The 16,488-nt window shown below is 45.7% G+C and overlaps 1 protein-coding gene across 2 annotated transcripts in view; it reads right to left on the reverse strand.

The window, feature by feature from the left end:
* Sh3rf3 (SH3 domain containing ring finger 3) overlaps positions 1 to 16,488 on the reverse strand; it is a 363,624-nt gene that overhangs the window by 87,362 nt on the left and 259,774 nt on the right. For both annotated transcript variants that reach the window (XM_029570648.1, XM_029570647.1), the window contains one exon: positions 2,350 to 2,709. In XM_029570648.1, coding sequence (XP_029426508.1) covers positions 2,350 to 2,709 — 360 coding nt within the window. The remainder of the gene's footprint in view (positions 1 to 2,349; positions 2,710 to 16,488) is intronic.

The following is a 16,488-nucleotide window of genomic DNA, read 5'->3' on the forward strand; positions in this document are numbered from 1 at the left end:
CTGTGAAAGAAGCTATGATTCCACAGAACCTCTGAATCTCACAGCCCATGCCAAAGTCCTGGAGGCAGGAGAGGGCTGCACATACCTGTGAGTCAGCATAGATTACAGATGACAAGCTTGATCTTTACTTACCTCACAATCCTGTCTTCCCCCTCTTCCCTACTCCCTAGGGCCCAAGAACTTATCAGTCAATTAAGGTGCCCTGAGTCACAGCCTGAACAGACATGCTCAATTGTGAGGGAGCAAGGTCTGATTTCTGCGGGTCACTTAGTAGAGCCAGAAATGGAGCCACTTACTATGGACCTGGAACTGCAGGCTATCCTTCTGTCCACCCATGATGCTGCTGTTGACACACACTTGTTTGGGGAGCAGGTCTGGCCATTACCAGTTGTTGTGCCCCTCATAGGAACTCACAAACTATCAACAGCCTGAGGAGATTATTCCAGACAAAAGGGTGGACAAAGGGTCAACTCAAGTAGGACCTTCTCGTTTATAAAAAACATGTCAACAGGCCTGGGCTGGTTAGTATTGTCAACAGGACACAACCTGGGAAGAGGAATCCTAATTGAAGAGTTGCCTTGATCAGATTGCTTGTGAGAGATAGACTGATGACTGATGTGGGAGGACCCAGACTACTGTGGCCAGCACCATCCCCAGGCAGGTGGACCTGGACTATATAGGAAAGCTTGCTATATAGGATCCAAAGAGAGAGCTAGTGAGCAGACTTCCTCCATGGTTTCTGCTTCGGTTTCTGCTTGAGTTCCTGCCCTGACTTCCCTCAGTGACGGATTGTGACCTGGAAGTGTGAACCAGATAAACTCTTTCCTCATCTAAGATTTTGTTCATGGTGCTCATTCTAGCAACAGAAAGCAAACTAGAACAAGCCCTAAGGACTGTTTCCTGAGCAACATGGGCCAAGTAGAGGAGTTTGCAGGTCAGGGCATGACCAGCAGACACTCCAGACACCACAGTGCACTGTGGACTGTGGCCTCAGCCTGGGATGAGACCAGAATTGTATTTGTGCTGTTAAAAAAAATGACACAATGTAGGGGTCGGGGAAAGGGGGGTAAGAAACACAGAGAGAAAGAGACAGAGAGTTGAGAATGAGAACAGACACAAGTGAATATTACATGTCCATGGATATATGTTTGTATGCATGTGGTGTGGATGGGTGTACATTTGTGTGGATATGCAGGGGCAGTTTTAAGCTGATGTAGTACATATCTAATAAAACTGAAATTCTCCAGAAGTTCAGTAATTTATTTATTATTTTGTTTGTGGGTTTTTTTTGGGGGGGGGCAGGGTCTTCCTGTAGCCCCTTGTGGCCTGGAACTCCCTATGTAGACTAGGCTATCCTCAATCTCACACAGAGATCCATCTGCTTCTGCTTCCAATGTGCTGGGATTAAAGGTGTGCACCACCACTCCTGCCTTAGTATTTTATTTTTAAAAGGGATTCTCCACATAAATTTTGAGTTAACTTGGATTTTGAAAAAGAAAATCCAGTTGCTTAGTGGTGCCATTCCTCTGTGGTATGTCGAGGACAGTCAGGAGTGACCCTGTGACCCTGGAGAAAAAGTAACATGGGGTTGGCAGGTGAACCTTGGGTATGGTGCAGAGTGAGCAGGAATGGGCCCTCCCACACAGGTGCTTCGTCGTGGGGTAGGCTGGGCTGGGAGGACAGGGGCCCACACCCTCAGAGGCACATCACCTGCTCCCCAGTCTCATTGGAAAGTCGATGGCACAGGACTGTAGGTGCATTGTCACCACAGTCTGTTCCTGGAGAGCCCCTTCCTCCTTTCCTGGCATTCATAAAGGAGAAACTTTCCCAGCTTGACAGGTTTCCTGGAGCTTCAGATCATTACTTACTCTATGTTCTCTTAGGCTCTGACTTTGGTTACTTTATTTACAAAGAAACTAGTAGAAATAAAATCAATGTCCTGTTCATATACAAAAGGATCTATAGAAATAATAGTACTAAACAATACAGCTAATTCTGGTTCTGAGCTCTGGCTATTTCTCTGCTGAAAGGAACTTTATAAAGATGCTCAAAATGTCCTAAGTCTCTTCCCGGGACAAACATACTGGTGTCAAGAAGTGAAGAACTTTCAAGGTGACTGGATGTTACTCCAAGGCCATGTCCTGGAGCTACTGGCAGTCACATCATACATAAAGGCCACTGTCCACATATTTCCTGGGCTCTTGGTGCTTAATGGTGTGCCATGAGGAACCCCAGCAGTTCCAGGGTGGCCTCCTATATTAAAGTTCAGGAATCCAGGTTGCTAGGCACAGAGATGAGCATAGGCCCTCAGGGAATCCCTAGACATTGGGCCCGGACTATGCATATTACCTGGGTGGGTGTGGTGCAGGACAGATGGGCGAGCTCCCCAATCCTGGCTGCAGCACGTGGGTCACTGGAGCTGATCAACACCGGAGCACTAATTTCCATGGAGTGCCTATGGCTGGCAGCCTGTGAGGATTTGTGTGTCACGCTGAGTGCAGTGAAGGAGTGGCGCTTCTTGGCATTCTTCTTGCTGTCCACACGCCGTTGAAAGGCACTGACTGCCCCTGAGCTACTTAGGGTGGGACCGGAGGCCACACTAGCCACCGTGCTGGAGTCAGAGGACAAGAGGGCATCACAGCTGTATGCAGTGGCAGCAGCAGAGCATGGCTTGTCCATCTCAATGAGCTGCTTGGCAGAGTCGTTGAGCTAGATGGAGAAAAGGAGAAGGAGCTTCATTATGTCACTATCAGACACCCTGCATCCTGTTCTCTGCCTCTCAGCCCTGTTCTAAGTTTCCACTTAGAAAACGATGTGTTCACACTATCAGATCTTTATCCCTGTGCCTTCTACCATGGGTTTGTTCAGAAAACTAGCAACACCCTCTGCGGGCTTCACTGAAAAAGATTCTGGGATCACTCAAAGGCACAGAAGGTAGGGGGAGGACGTTCAACCTTGACCCTCATCCTTCTCAGTGGCTTGCCCTTTCTGGGTACAAGCTCTTTGGAGAAGTGGGACAAAAGGCCAAGAAACAAAGGCCAGCTTTGGCTAGACCTGCTAATCCTGCATGGACCACAGCAGGCTCCCATGGTGCAGGACAGATGGGCAAGCTCCCCAGTCCTGGCTGTAGACTGTGTCACTGGAGCTGATCCAGACTGGAGCACTAATTTCCATGGAGTGCCTATGGCTGGCAGCCTGTATATCACACTGAGTACAGTGAAGGAGTGACACTTCTTGGCAGTCTTGCAACTGCTGGCCCCAGTGGGGAACTTGAGCCCTGTGACATAATGTATGTTCTTAACCATGTTGATTCTGGTAGCTAAGAGTCTACTCAGGTTGGCATAAGCCATAGATCTTTCCAGCTCTAACTCAGGCTGTCCAAATCTGAACGGGTCTTGAGGGGTCAGTAACCTATCATCTTAAGCCATTCAGCAATGGCTCAGTGTGCAACTCCTTCCCATGTCTCCTTCCATTCTACAAAATAGAAGGTGCTTTCCACAGTAATGTTAGCCTTTGACAAATGTCTGGTCTGGAGTGGCATGTATCCGGAAAAGTAAGATCAGGGTCCTAGCCCATGAGCAACTTGTGATTAATGGAAATGAAAACTCTAGGCAGTGGGACCAGGTCTCTCTTGGGGCTGTGCAATGGCCTAATGGCACAAGAATGGGGTACCTCAGCATACTGAGAGGGGTGGACCTATGAGCCAAGAAGCCCTGCTGGGTACCAGAGGGAAGAAGAGGTCCTTGTGCCTGTTTGGGGGTCTAGTGAGGTTCAGGTTGATGACAGGCCAGTTATCTGTACACAAGAGACAGTGTCCCCAACTGTACTACTGGAGGACATTTCATTTATGATGTTCCTCAGTGGCTGTATTTGGAACAGTTGAAATTCATACCTGTAAGGGAATTGGCAAATCTTTAACAGAAGGAAAGTGTGAGAGCTCTTTACTATGTGTACAGAGTAGCTAGAAAGAAAACATGATGCTAGAATCAGTTTGGGATTATCATAAGATAGGTTAAACAAATGCCACAAGTAGACGCTAGGCCTGCAAGGTGCTGTGCTTTCTTTCTCATCTTTTCAAGTAGAAACTGTTGAGTAAATAAATGCCAGCTGGCCCTTGGGGTAGACCCAGCTTGGACAGCACAGAATGAAACATGGAGCTCAGTGCCTCTCTGCATCCTCCTCACCAAACAGAAACTGTGGAGGGGTTCTGAGTACAAGCAGGGACAGCATATTCATTTGCCATGGCAGCTATTTAGGGATTGGGGCCCACATGGTTCCTGGGTAGCATAACTCCAGGTGCTACTATAGGTGCCCTGGAGGTTCTGGAACAGGCATGGGGCATTCCAGCCAAGTGAGTGTCTGGAAACTACAGGTGAGCCTTTGCTGGTCAGTAGGACATATTCGTGGGACCTGGGAGGGTACCTGAGACTCAGAAGGAAAGAGCAGAGTTCCATGGGTCAAGGAAATTCACAGGAGAGGAATATCAGGCAGGAAGTGTGGACCAGTGTGGACAGCGTCAGATTCTTAGGTCACCTGGATAGAAGCCCAGTCCCTACTTCCTCAGGCCAGCTGGGCAGGAGTAGACACAGCATGTCATCCAAGTGACTGCATCCTTCGCCAAGCTCCATAATGGGCTGGATTCTAGGCAGGACACACACAACTGAAGTGTGAACCCCATTCCCACTGGGACAATGTCTGGCATCAGGCCTGGCAGGGGAATCCACAATCCAGCAACGAATCAAAGCAGATACCAGAATCTTCTGGGAGGCACTAGTGGGAGAAGCACTGCTGGGAATACCTCTGGGAGTTACAACAGCCACTAAAGCCTTGAGGCACCTTTCCCCGAGAGAAGGAGCTGCGTCCTCTTGCCTGTCTCTGTTCTCCCTGGCAGGGCAAGTGTTCATCACACTGCACTAGCAGTCTGGCTGGACACTTCTGATGTCTTCAGATCTGCCCTGCCCAGCTTCCTGTGGCATTTCCATTACAAATTTCTGTTTCTCTGGGGAAGGGTGTGAAAACTTACTCGGCTCCAAACCCCTGTGATCTTCGCTCTGTTATTTGCTTTGAAATGTTTCCTCTAACTAGGACAGCTGTTTCTCTATGATTTATGGCTTTATCCAGTGAATTACTCAAAAGGACTTCTCAAAGAACAGACCTGCAGCTACCTGGGGCACCCTGAACACATGGGAGCTGGTCTCCCAGATCAGGGTAGTGTTTCATACCCTGCCCTGCAGTACTCTGAGTAAAACAACTATGATGCTGTGCTGGATAGCTTCAGTTGTCAACCTGACATACCTGGAAGAGGGAACCTCAATTGGGGAATTTTCTCTATTGGACTGGTCTGTGGGCCAGTCTGTGAGGCATTTTTTTAATTGAGTGATGTGGGAGGGCCCAGCCCACTGTGGGTGGTGCCACCCCTGGGGAGGTGATTCTAGTTTGTATACAAAAGCAGGCTGAGTCCAGGCCAGAAGAGCAAGCCAGTAAGCAACATTCCTCCAAGGTCTTTGCTTTAGCTTCTGCCTCCAGGTTCCTGTCTTGAGTTCCTTCCCTGGCTTCCCTCAATGACAAACTGTGATGGGGCATGGAAGCCATGGAAGCCAAATAAACCCTTTCCTCCCCAAGTTGGTTTTGGTCAGTGTTTTCTCAGTAACAGAAAGCTAACTGGGCAGATGTCTTCAATTTACCAGAACCAGGCATATCTACTGGTACCTCTACATGTCTCTCTTTTTCCATCACTATGGAATGATAATGGAAAACATAACGCCAGGGGCCGAGCCAATGGAATTCTTTCCTTGGGAGTGGTGTCTCAGCTGCCCTGTGGCTCCAAGTTGAAATTTAAATCTCCAAATTCAAAACCAGGAAATTCAGGTGCCAGCATCCTGGGCTATGCCTTCCAGGATATATGGGACCAAGTATAAACTGTGAGCATGGCATGGATTTCCAGTCTCTCTATTATCATGGTGGCCAACACAATGAACAGCACCACTTGCCAGAGGCACACATCACCTTACAGATAACCATACTGCATCCTCTTATCCTGGGAGTTGGGTGAGGTACAATACACCTTCTTCCTTCTGCCTTAACAATCCAAGATCACACGGGGAGGAGTGTTCCAGAAATGAGGGCAAATCAACTGCTGTTGAAGACAGGGTGTTTCTAATCCTGCCAGAGAAATAACAGCATCTGCCCCTAAGCAATAAGAATTCATGACTGACTTCTTGAAATGGACTATCCAAGCACAACGAAGGGCCCTTACACAGAGAAGCACTTGGCTGTATCCTGACAACTCATTTTGCTTCTGTAGTAAGAGGCTTTTCTGTGTTTCCTCCTGCTGCTGTGATGTCCTTGCTCAAAAAGTTCAGAATGCACTAATTCAGGGAGGTTCTCAACACCTCAGCTCCTCTCCACAGGGGCTTAACGGCAATGTGCTACACCAAGACAAACCCAGGGCCCACAGACACCCCTTGAACCCCACAAAATCCAAGACTGTTGCAGCTCCTCTGTAGCTTGATCCTGAAGAAAAAAATCATTTGGAGGAAGTTCTCATCATCTTCCCGTAAGTTCTGATTATCTTATTACAATGCTGAGCTCGTTCTTGTTGGTGCTAGTGTTTTCCCCATCATAAAGCCCCATTCCTAGCTGTGCATGTCCTCCAAGACCCACAACTTCAGGACATCACCACCTGGCAGCACTACCTATAGTAGCAGTTCCTGCATGCCCCATGTGGAGCAGTTAGGATTTACCACCCAGACTTCCTCTGCTCTGAGGCCTCTAGCTTGCAAAGAAGCAGGGCCATAGTTCTCTCCTCCTAGGCAGCTGAAGCTTTGCCTCACCAGGATACCCAAGTGTCCTGGGAAGGACCAGGGAAACAGTGAGCATTAGCAGAGTCTCATGTTTGCCTCTCCCATATAGCCAGAATGCTGGAATATTCTACTAACTGCTGGCTGAGGGACAGGGGTTTGGGAGGGGTAAGATGGTGGGTCTTGGGATTCTGCAAAGGATGCCTCCCTCCAGAGCATCATGTTCACTAGAAAATGGAGAGTTTTATGCCTCCATCCTGCAGGCAAGAGGCCACTTAACATGTTTTTGGAAAACCACTCAGCTCATACACATAACCCAAGAATCTCATAACTCCACTGTTTATTATGTTTTACGGAAAAACAAGACACTTTCAACTTCTATATAAAATGACAGTTCTTATGAGGACTCTCCACAGGGTCTGCCCCTATTTTTTACGGACACCCTTTATAGGGTCAGTCCTAGCTAGAATGTTCTTGAGAACAGAGGGTATGATGGGGGTGGAGAGGAAAGCTCAAGAAGATGGAGGCAGTATTGCCAGAGCGCCAGTGATGGTCAGACCAGGACTAGTAGTCCATCAATGACCCTGTGTGCCACCTACTATGGAGTTAATTGGCTCAAAAGTGTGTATGTTGGACACTTTTAATCCAAAATTCATATGTTGTTGGTATCTGGTGGGGTCTTTGGGAATTACTATTAGATAAGGTCATGAGTAAGGTCCTCATGATGACGTTAGTGGATTTACCAGAAGAGTCAGAGAAACTTCAGCTGATGATCATGCTTTCCACGATGCTATGATGCAGTATGCCAAGCAGATGCCAGGACCTCATTATTGACCTTCCTAGCCTCTAGAGAATGAGCAAAATAAGCTTCTATTCTTCATAAATTACCCAGTCTCAAAAATTTTGTTACGGGAACTAAAAAATGGAGAAATGGCATTTTTCTCAGTGAGTCTATGTTTCTGCCTCTAGAAATATAAGCAGAATGAAAGTTTCCTGTGTTCATTCAAGTGATTCTATGAAGGGACCCCTAACGAAGAGTTAGCTGTGGCATCCTTGTGCAGCCGAACATGGGGTTCAGCTATGTATAGACTTTTGTGTCATCACCCACTGTTCACACCTGTGGCTGCATATGATCCAGGTTATCACTAGAGTATAGCTGGCCTATTATTCTTTAGAAATCCTCAGTCTGCAGAAGCAGTTGAAGAATGACTTTAATCTGCTCAAAACTCTCATCTTCACAAATTCCAGGAGCTTCCAGTCTCAGAAGATGGACAATCAGTCAGCCATTCTGCACTAGAATCAGGGCTTGAGATGGTTAATTTCTATTGCCAACTTGATTGAATTAAGAGACACCAATGGGGCTGAAGAAACATCTCAGCAGTTAAGAGCATTTGCTGCTCTTGTAGAGGACCCAGGTTTGGTTGTTAGCACCCACATAGTTGCTTACAACCATCTGTAATTCCACTTCCAGGGTATCTGATCTGATACCCTCTTCTGGTCTCCATGGCACCAGACATGTATGTGGTATGCATATAGGAACATGCAAGATAAACATTCATACACATAAAATAAAAGTTAAAAAATCTTTTAAGAAAAGAAACACTATGGCATGTGTGTGTGTGTGTGTGCATGTGTGTGTGTGTGTGTGTGCATGTGTGTGTGTAAAGGTGTCTTCCAATGTCTATAAAGATGCTTCTAAAGAGGGTTAAATGGGGAAGCCCCACCCTGAATATGGGCACTGCCATCCCATGGGTTAGAATCCCAAAGTGAATAAAAAGGGAAAGGGGGGAAAGTAGGCTGAGGACTAGCTTTCCACTTTCTCTGCCTCCTGGTCAGCACCATGGGTCAAGCTGCTCTTACTGCCACCTGCCCCCATCTCCCCACGATGGACTATAGTCCTCTGAACTGTGAGCCAAAATAAGTTGCAAAATAAGTTCATATAAGGAGTCCTGGCTAAGAGCATCTGAAATCATCTGCATTCTCATACCCCTCGCTTGACTTTCTGTCAATCCCAGGTCAGCACTGATGAGGTTACCCTAAGCATGAGGAAGATGAGGCTCAGAGTGTAAGTGATTTGTTCTAAACACAAAGAACTCAGGCAGCATGATCACTGCTCATGCTTTCCTGCATCACTGGACCCTTTATTTCTGTAGAGCACAACAATAGCGTTTAAGATCTTGCTACATCTTTAGGTTAAGAGTAACATATTCATGGAGGTATATTTATACCTTGGAAGTGTTTGGATTCATTTTAGAGAGTCACATGTAGGTCTTTAAAAATAAGACTTTTTTTCCATGAAAATTAGGTCAGGAAGAGTCTTAGACCAAACGATATCAGCTACAGCTCAGTGGGAGGCCATTCCTGCTTCCTTCTCTTCATTTCAATGAGGTAGTGGCCTCCCAGGCCTGGCATCAGTGCCAAGTTTTATTTGCTGAGGATGCTGAACTCTAGACATTTCCAATACAGACTAAGCATCAAAGTGAAGTTCTGGGTACTGGACCATTTCAGATATCAGATTTTATGATGAAGGGTGTTCAGCTAGTAGAGTCTTCATAAGACTCTGGAATGTGCAGCATTTCCAATCCCAAGCATTCCAGACAAAGGATTCTAGCTGTTCTAGAAAGCACCATTCTGAACTGATGCTCTTCCATTCACACAACTGACACTTTCTAGGTACCTGTTAAGTGAGCGGCTCTACCCCAGAGGAGAGTGTCTACCTTGGGAGTTACAAGCTGCACAAAAGGTGAGCCCTTCAGGAGTGTGTGGAGACCCACCTGAGGGACCCACCAGCCCACTTAAGTATAACAGGGATCCTGGGTGGTCCTGGCTGCTGGACTGTTGACATTGGGCCATTTCTCATTCTGCCTCCTGTGTTTGTTGTCCAGCCTTGTTCCCTGTCACGGGCATCTGAAGGACAAAGGTCAGGCTGGGGTTGCACTGCCAAAATTAGCTAGTGAGGTAACTGCTCAGATAAGTGATGTATAAACCAGATAGCCCCAGAAAGGAAGGCAGATGCAGCACTGCATTACACAGACAGCAGCATGAAGGCTGGTGGCCGGGAAGGATTTGGGAAGAGATGGCTCCTGAAATGGCCGGAGGGAAAGGCAGAGACTACTTTCATTTTAGGCTCCTAGCATAACCTGGACAAAGCCATGCCCTTATTGGGTATAGAGGATTCCATGAAGGGCAGATGGTGCTATCCCTCCAATCTCTGGAACAGAGGGAAGTGCAAGTCTTGCCTACCTTTGGTGTCAAACACTCTGGGGGCAGTGGGTAAGCAACACCTCACTGAGGATCCCTTTGCAGAATCTGCCTGCCCAACCCTGGGTGCCTCACATACACAGTGAGAGTCATGTTGCATACCTACCTGTTGCTGCCCACCCACCTTCCTGGAAACTGAGGGGCACCCTCTGCAATGCCCTATGGCATGGATGGTGGGCAGTGGGTGTGCAAACCCTAGGCCAGTTCACTGTGTGTTCAGAGAGCCAAGGAAGGAAATGCCACCTGAGGGGTCTCCCACCTGGATTCCTTCAGCAGCTCATTATACACTCACAGCCCTCCCCTGGGCTTCTGGTCCAGGATGTGCTACTCCCTCTCTCTTGGACACAAGTCTTCATATCCATCTCTTGAGTTTGGCCTCTCGTTATTAGGTAATATTTCTTTCTGTCTGATATTATACTCTCTGCTGGGTACCAAAGTCTATAGGAAGGAGAATCTCAGAAGAGGCAGAACAAAATAGACCAAGAAAACAGAAAACTTCCCTCATTTGCTGAGGATGTGAACTGAAGGTCTAGCAAAAGCCAGCAGCAGCAGCAGCAGCAGCAATGCTTGCTGTCTGCCCTGGTAGATGGGATCTGTGAACAGTGCTATACTCTATTAGAATTTTCTAGACTAGTCTAAAGAACCTGTGACAATATTGCCTGAATATAAACTTAAAAGGAGACAAAATGGAGTTTTCTCAAGAAAGAAATATATGAAGGATACTGTTTATGCTCCATGCTTCCCAAGAACCCCAAGGAGAGTCTCTTGGCTGGGTGATGACTGGCAGGGAGGGACCAGAGGACCTCTGCAAAGATGCTTAGGTCCTGGCCACGCTGGCTCTGTGGAAGCTTTGCACATCCATTACTGGCCACTTTAAATCTTGAATCGCACCAAACAACATCAGAGGCTGAAGGGGACTGAGGTCATTTAAGTCATTTAAGAGAGGAGGCTGCCACACATTTCAGGCAGATGGCAACTCCACCTTACATGCGCCCAGGGATAGGTAACTCAGAAAAACACTTTGGGCATGTGCCTGCTAGGGTTTGAATATGAAATGTCCCCCACCTCAGGCACTTATATTTGAACACTTGAGCCCAGCTGGTGGCAGTACTAGGGAGAAGTCTGGACCCCTTTGGGACATGGGGTCTAACTGGCTGATGTAGAGTCACAGGGCAGGGTTACAGAGCCATAACCAGCTTGGTTCTAGCCCAGCCTCTCTGCTTCCTGATTCATGAATGGAGCTCTAACCACCATGCCTCTCCTGCCCTCAAATTGTAAGTGAAGTAAATCCTTCTTACCCTAAGTTGCTTCTGTCAGATATTTGTAATTTGTTCTAGTGGTGAGAAAAATGAATATAGCTTCCAATCATTACGTGCATTTTTCTAGTACACCAAGGTTCTACTTACAGTGTAGACATAAGATGTAAATATTTTTGTTAGGTTTATCTAGTATATTAACTATATATAACCAAATATAGATTTGCATTATAAGATGTACAAAAAAGAAATTAAAACTAACAAGCTAAAGTTTAAAATAAATCTGAATAGAAGTTCTGATGTTTTCTTTCCTTATCTGCAGAGATACACTCCACTGAGCAGTGGTTTTCAAGCAGATTATTGGGTCCTGACCAGCATTTTTTAAAGACAAAATCCCACATGGTAAGGATAAAAGTAGTTTTGCAAAATGTCTAGTTTCACGTGCATATAACATGTGCCCTTGGTTGGGACATATATTCCTTATTATGAGTCAAATCTAAAAACCAGAAGCTGTTGTCATGGATGGGCAGGGGAGATAAACAATCCCCTTCATCCCATCAGTCTGCAGATGATGAGGATCCCACTCATTGGGTACCCCCTTAGCTGAGTGTGAGTGGAGGAGGTGCTCACAGAGGGGTAGTCTTCATAGACACTGGTGCCAGGGAAAGGGATTGAATACTGCTACATCTTTAACTGGGTGACCTGTTTCTAGATGCAATACTGCTCCAGCAGCAAACTGACTCCCAAGGTTTGTGAGTAACACCTGAGCCAGCTATACCTATGTGGCTATGAGACCTAGGTACAAAGACTGCACGACCATGGCTTACAGGATATCAGGCAGACCACCACTAAACTATGTTGCTATTTCAGCCTTGATATCCTAAGCTGGTATTGGATCACAACTTAGCTTTAAACAACAGTCCAGGAGATCCTGCAGATAACAATCTTCTCTTCACATCCCTTGGCATCTGAAGGCACAGAACTATCAAGAACTCAGAAACAGATAATCATTAGAGTTCTAAGAATGAGAGCCTCCATCATCCTCTCTCAGTCATCACAGTCTAGAAGAGTTGATTAAAGAAGTTAGCACTGGCATATAGTAGGTGCTCAATGCACATGCATGTATGTGATGGCCACTGCACATGCATGCAACCCTATCTGTAGCTTATGTTCTAAATACTGTGCTCAGCTCACCCTTACATCTGAGACTGGGGTTTTAGAAAGAGGGGGTCTATTACGGAGTAAATATGTCTTGGGTATTTACTGCATACTACAGGTTCCACTGTGTGCTTCCAGCACATCAGTGGACAAAAATGAGACAAGACCAGACAACCAAACAAGTAGAATTGGAGCTATAGCTCGCTCTTCTTTCTGAATGTGGGCCCAGCAGCCTGAAGCATGTAGGCAGCCTGACTGGGAAGGATATGAATCATGGTGGCCTGAGCCCTCACAGCCACCCACTGAAGAACTATTGTCAGATGAGAGTTGTGTTAGAGAACAGGTGGCAGGAGCCAATTTGCAAAGAAAGAGCTTTTCTTAGGGATGGTCACACAGGGACTTAAGAACTCTTACATTATAACTAACTCATCATGCCAACAGAAGGGAACTTCAATTCAAGAAAGGCCAGAAGAACAGAGAAGATAGTTAGTCTTAACGGTTATGGACAGGGGCTAAAGTAACAAGTGGTTCCAGGTAGTGGAGACACACTGCAGAAACAGACTGGCACAGGAGATAACATGGTATATACAGGTGATGTATGCATGTAATGAGTGTGCAGGGGTCTACAATAAACATACTGTGAGGGCTGACAGGAAGTCAAAATAACTGAAATCTGACTAAGGGCTGATGAACTGGAGAAGAATTTTGGGGTCCTCAGGGAATTCTGAGTCAGTAGAGGCAGAAGGATGGGAGGGGAAGCCATGTCTAGGTGGACCAGCCAGTGGACGGGGATCCTCACAAATCTGAGAATCTGAGAATGGGGCTTCAGAAAGGAGGGGGTCTGCTTATGAAGCACTCATGTATTGGGTACCCACTGCATGCCAGAATCTCTGTGGGGCACTCTGTGCAGGCACCATGAATGAGGTTGGGATGACGGGGTTGGCTGACTGTGGACTTTAAGCCTCTGATGAGAAAGGGTTGTCGGGGGTTAGGTATTTTGAAATGATTAGAAAAGTGTCATTGGGAAACTTACAATTTCATGAGAAAACAAGATAGGAGTACCAATGCAGCATAATCCTACATTTTCTCCCAATATGAGTAAATTTATACACGCAAAAGAAGAAAAGAAATGGCACAACATGCAGGCATCTCATCCATCCTTCCCCGTACATACATTCCTATCTACTGTTAGGGTTAGGAATGGTTTTAATTCTCTTTTTTATACTTTTATGAACGTACTTATTTTGAACAATAGTCAGATATTATTTTATAATTAGAAAAGGTAATAAAAAACAAAATAAAAGCAGATTATGCTGGGATAACTACTAGCCCATGGGAAGACCTCCAGCATCTTGGCCATAACATATTTTGTTCCATATTTTACTAAACATGATGGGCCATAAGTGTTTGGTGTTTTCCAGGTTTGTGTGGATGGAGGCACATTTAGAGTTTGACATTTTAGAGAAACCTAGCCAAGGCTACTACTTTCTCAACTGGTTAGCCTCTGAGCCCAGGGGATGGCCACCACTGAGCAGGTGGAACATAGAACACTTGCAGCCACTCTGCAACATGTTCCCAGACCCCAGAAGGTATTAACTAAAGCCAAACAAACCAATAATGCAAGTGGAACTCCAGAGAGGTGAAGGGAAGACAAGTCATCTCAGCCACAGCTGCCAGATACATGTCCCATTTGTAAATGAGTTTGGGGGCAGTTTAGGGCTGGGCTTGCCACAAAAGGGCAGCGCTGAGAAATGGAAATGGTATTAACCTTACCCTCCTGGCCCTCCCCACCAGCTACCTGACTGTGGGATAGAGCTCAATACCCACTGGTCACCGAACTTTTAGCTGTTTCTTACATGCTAAGGGACACTGACTCCAGGGTCTGTTCTTGGAGGGAAAGAACTCACAAGTTCCTTTGCTTTCAAGTCTGATGCACATAGTTCTTCTGAGTCTTAACCACTACAAAGCTCACCTTCCAACTGCTATCTCTTAGAGGCCTATCTCATTTCTCAGCTGGGTTCATGACCAGGGTATTATAAAAGGCTACCACCAATATTACAATCATCGAATACATTTCCTACAATGTTACTTATTTAAGAACAGGTAAACACATAAACTATGTTACAAAATTAGGAATAAGATAGACAAGAGTGGAGTTTTGATCACATATTCATCTCCTTTTAAATACAAAAAGGTTGGTATATGCATACATCCTGGTCTTCTGTCCTTGGTCACAACCTGCCTCAAACTAGGACTCAGCAGCCTGCTCCTGAGGTATAAGGTGACATGTGTGGAACACCTGGTTGTACTGTGGGGGATAAGCCCTGCAGGCTGAAACTCAGATCAGTCCAGGTCCCAGAAAGTGGATGACAGATCTCTGTAGAGGCCACTCGGCTAGCAGGAGCCCAGCTCTGCTATACAGAGACAGCCTCCCCTGCCCCCATTCTCTAATGGATTATTTTTAATCACTCTGAGTAAAATGTTAACTATATTCCAAACAGTTTCTTTTAAAGTTTCTTATTCATATTACAGACTTAAAAAAAAAAAAAGATGCTTAGAAAAACAAGCCAGATTAAATATATATCATGTGTTTTGTCTTACATGTGGGAATGCCAGGGACACTACCCTCAACTTGTTAAGGCAAACAAACTTACTAGGCCTTAGGATCTTCTTATAAACCATTTGTATCCCACTTGTCTTGCAAACAACAGGTGGAATTAGATCGATAACTTCTGTTTGTGGTTGTACTACTGTCCTAGGTCAGCAGGGGTCAGAAGACACACAATCCGTTGATAAGACAGTTCCTCTTTTCCTTCCCTATTTCATTCTGGATGTACAGTCTCAATAAAGAGAGAGCACGGCCTTTGTTGAGAACACAGTTCCAGGAGAAATCCGAAGGAACAAGTTTTCAGAAAAGTTCAGGCTCTACTCTCGGTTTCAATGGATGCTAAGTGTTCAGTTAAGCCACCAACATAAACCTATGGCAGAGAGAGCACACCAACATCCTAGCTGAGGACAGAGGCTCAGCGCTGTTAACAGGTGTAGCTATGTGTCATGACTGAAATCAGGAACAAGTTCTCTTAAGACCCCAGAAACATTTGATGAAGGGCCAGCCAGAGTGTGTCAGTGGTCACTAGAAAGCCTTTAGACTTTCTTCTGTGAGGCTTCCCGGAGTACTTAAAAAGTTCTATAGGGTGCTAAGAGGAATCTACAAGCAAGAAGTAAGAAGGAAAACCGGCAATTGAGGACTTCCATGGAAAAATGGCAGACTAGAAGCCGTATCAGAATGAATGGCTGATGGCTTGGGAAGCAAAGGGAACAGGAATATTTCATTTATTTAATCACTCCATCAGCTATTTCCCAAGTGCATGAATTGACTTAATCAACACCTCGTGTACCATCAGCACCACATGTTTTCTCTACCATCAGACTGGACCTGCTGCTGTGACTGCAATAAGTGCAGTTTCCATCATAGCTATGTTTTATCACAGGCAAACTAGATTAGAAAATTCCTACCGAGAAACATACAAAAACTGTGCTGGTAGGGATTTTACAGAAAGGGTTCCCAGAAACTGCTTCAGGAACTAAACGCAAGCTCTAGTGTTTTGGGTACTACACAGCTACCTGCCACTTCCCACCATGTCAGAACATAGCAACCATGACTGGGCAGAGTTTGCCTCAGCTATGCAGAGCCCATAAAACAGACTCAAGGAAACACACAAGGGGACCTGGGAGTCCACAGAGAACAGGACTGGTAAAAAATCAAGACCAACCAGGACCAGGGAGACAAAGTGGCAGATCAGCAAGAAAATGGAAAAATATTTAGGCTAGTAATCACATTTTCTTATATCTTCCCCCAGGTTTCCTTCCCTGATAAAGCTACTCCTTACCTGTCAGTGACTTCACTATCTTTTCTTAAATTATTTATTTAATAACCATATAATTAGAAGAGGCATTTCATTACGACAGCATTGACGTATTCAATAACAATTTCCAGAGCTAAGATGCTTCTC

The sequence above is a fragment of the Nannospalax galili genome, unplaced genomic scaffold (genome assembly GCF_000622305.1).
Source record: "Nannospalax galili isolate Female #2095 unplaced genomic scaffold, S.galili_v1.0 scaffold323, whole genome shotgun sequence".
NCBI classification, from domain to species: domain Eukaryota; kingdom Metazoa; phylum Chordata; class Mammalia; order Rodentia; family Spalacidae; genus Nannospalax; species Nannospalax galili.